Source organism: Octopus bimaculoides, chromosome 2 (genome assembly GCF_001194135.2).
Source record: "Octopus bimaculoides isolate UCB-OBI-ISO-001 chromosome 2, ASM119413v2, whole genome shotgun sequence".
Taxonomy (NCBI): Eukaryota; Metazoa; Mollusca; class Cephalopoda; order Octopoda; family Octopodidae; genus Octopus; species Octopus bimaculoides.
Genome location: NC_068982.1, coordinates 8,277,195 through 8,278,918, shown reverse-complemented (window position 1 = coordinate 8,278,918; position 1,724 = coordinate 8,277,195). Strand labels below are relative to the sequence as shown.

At 30.8% G+C, this 1,724-nt stretch overlaps 1 protein-coding gene across 1 annotated transcript in view; it reads left to right on the top strand.

The window, feature by feature from the left end:
• Window positions 1–1,724, top strand: part of LOC128247133 (SCO-spondin-like) — a 61,006-nt gene that overhangs the window by 12,066 nt on the left and 47,216 nt on the right. The window contains exons 5-6 of the mRNA XM_052965953.1: window positions 244–440; window positions 1,024–1,126. Of these exons, the coding sequence (XP_052821913.1) occupies window positions 244–440; window positions 1,024–1,126 (300 nt within the window). The remainder of the gene's footprint in view (window positions 1–243; window positions 441–1,023; window positions 1,127–1,724) is intronic.

Below are 1,724 nucleotides of genomic sequence, written 5' to 3'. Positions count from 1 at the left end.
TATATATAAATATATATATATATATATGGTGTGGGGCGAATTGCATTCAGTCCCCATTGTCTCCTCTTTAAATAATATTCGTTTAATCGAAAAATATTTAATCTCTAAAAAAAGCATGGTAATCATATAACAATGTGATGAGAGATTATAGCAAAATAGATTTACTTGTATAGTTAATTATAGGGATATTTTCGTACATATTTCAATCTGGGATTAATAAAGTGACTTTACATATACTTTTAGATTTTAAAACACTTAATAGGACTCTACAGATTGATCCAAGTTGTCGATTGACCGGAACTCAATTTATGAAGACCTTTGATGGTAATTTTTTCCCCTTACAATCTGATGTCTGCACCTACAACTTGCTGGAATATGGCAAGGAATGGATCATAACTCTCACAATACTAAACTGTCAATCAAAACTTTCATGCCGAAAAGTAAGATATTTTTGTTTTTCATGTTTTCTTTTTAATGATAAAAACTCAGTTAAATTTCAGTCTTTTACGCATTGGTAGGTCTTTGCATCTTTATGCTATCTCTGGTAACTTCATCTCTTTAAAGGCATATTTCTCCATATCTCTTACACGACCAAAAATCTTAACAATGCAGCTATATCTTAATTACATAGCTGCCACGCAAAAGTACCAGCAAATATTACCGTTTATAATAAATGGTGGAAAAAAAAAGTCACCAACCTCCGCTTACTGGTGAAATTGTAACATTTACAAAAGTATATACCACAGATCAAGTTAAATGAAAAACACCTTCGGCCATCATACAGCCACCTCGTCAACATCTTCCTCGTGGTCATTTGTTGAAAGGATCTCAGCTAACATTGCCTGTCTTCTTACTCATCATTTGTCAACTATGATGACTTTCCAAACAGCTCCACAGAGGAAACTGTTTAAGACTCAATCAGTATCGGTAACATGGTTTTAGGATTCCTTTTGTTTTACTTATATTTAATTTATTCACGTCTTTCAAATGCATTGACTTTTTTTATCTTTCGATTCTTTAAAGTCTTTGACAATAAAGTTTGAAGAGAAAATCTTGATAGCGGAAGGTTTCACTGTCAGCCTTAATGGTTATGCTATGGATTTTTTGAAAGGAGAAGTCAAAGATGGTTTGTCATCACTTTTTTTAACCACCTTTTACATTTTCACATATGAAGTTGTCTACATTGCACAGAGTAGTAAAACGTGATGAAAATAAGGATAAAACATTAGATATTTAGTGAATATATATAACTGGTATTAAAAATTTCCCAGAATCTGTATCACTTTATCAAAGACCATCACTTTAAAATCATTTAAAAGAATGATAAAGCTTTAAAATATATCTGTTCTTTCAAAGAACTTTCTAACCTAAGTTGCTAAATTCTCCATAGCTAATGATCTGATAAATCTGAAATTTTTTCATGAATAATCGCTAAATTGAAACCAAAATTATTGACCTTACATTCCACATTTCACATTTCTGTCTCTTGCACTATATTTACAATAGGCCTTTCTTCTATCGCCTTCAAATATGATATTTCTGCGAATAAACGTATTCTTAGACTGAGTTTCAACACATTATTGAACCATGATCCCAACAAGCTTGACCATACACCCACAGACTCCAAACTGTCTAAAATAAGATAATTTACAACACAAACTATATATATATATAGATAGATATACATACACACACGCATATATATATATATATATATATATATA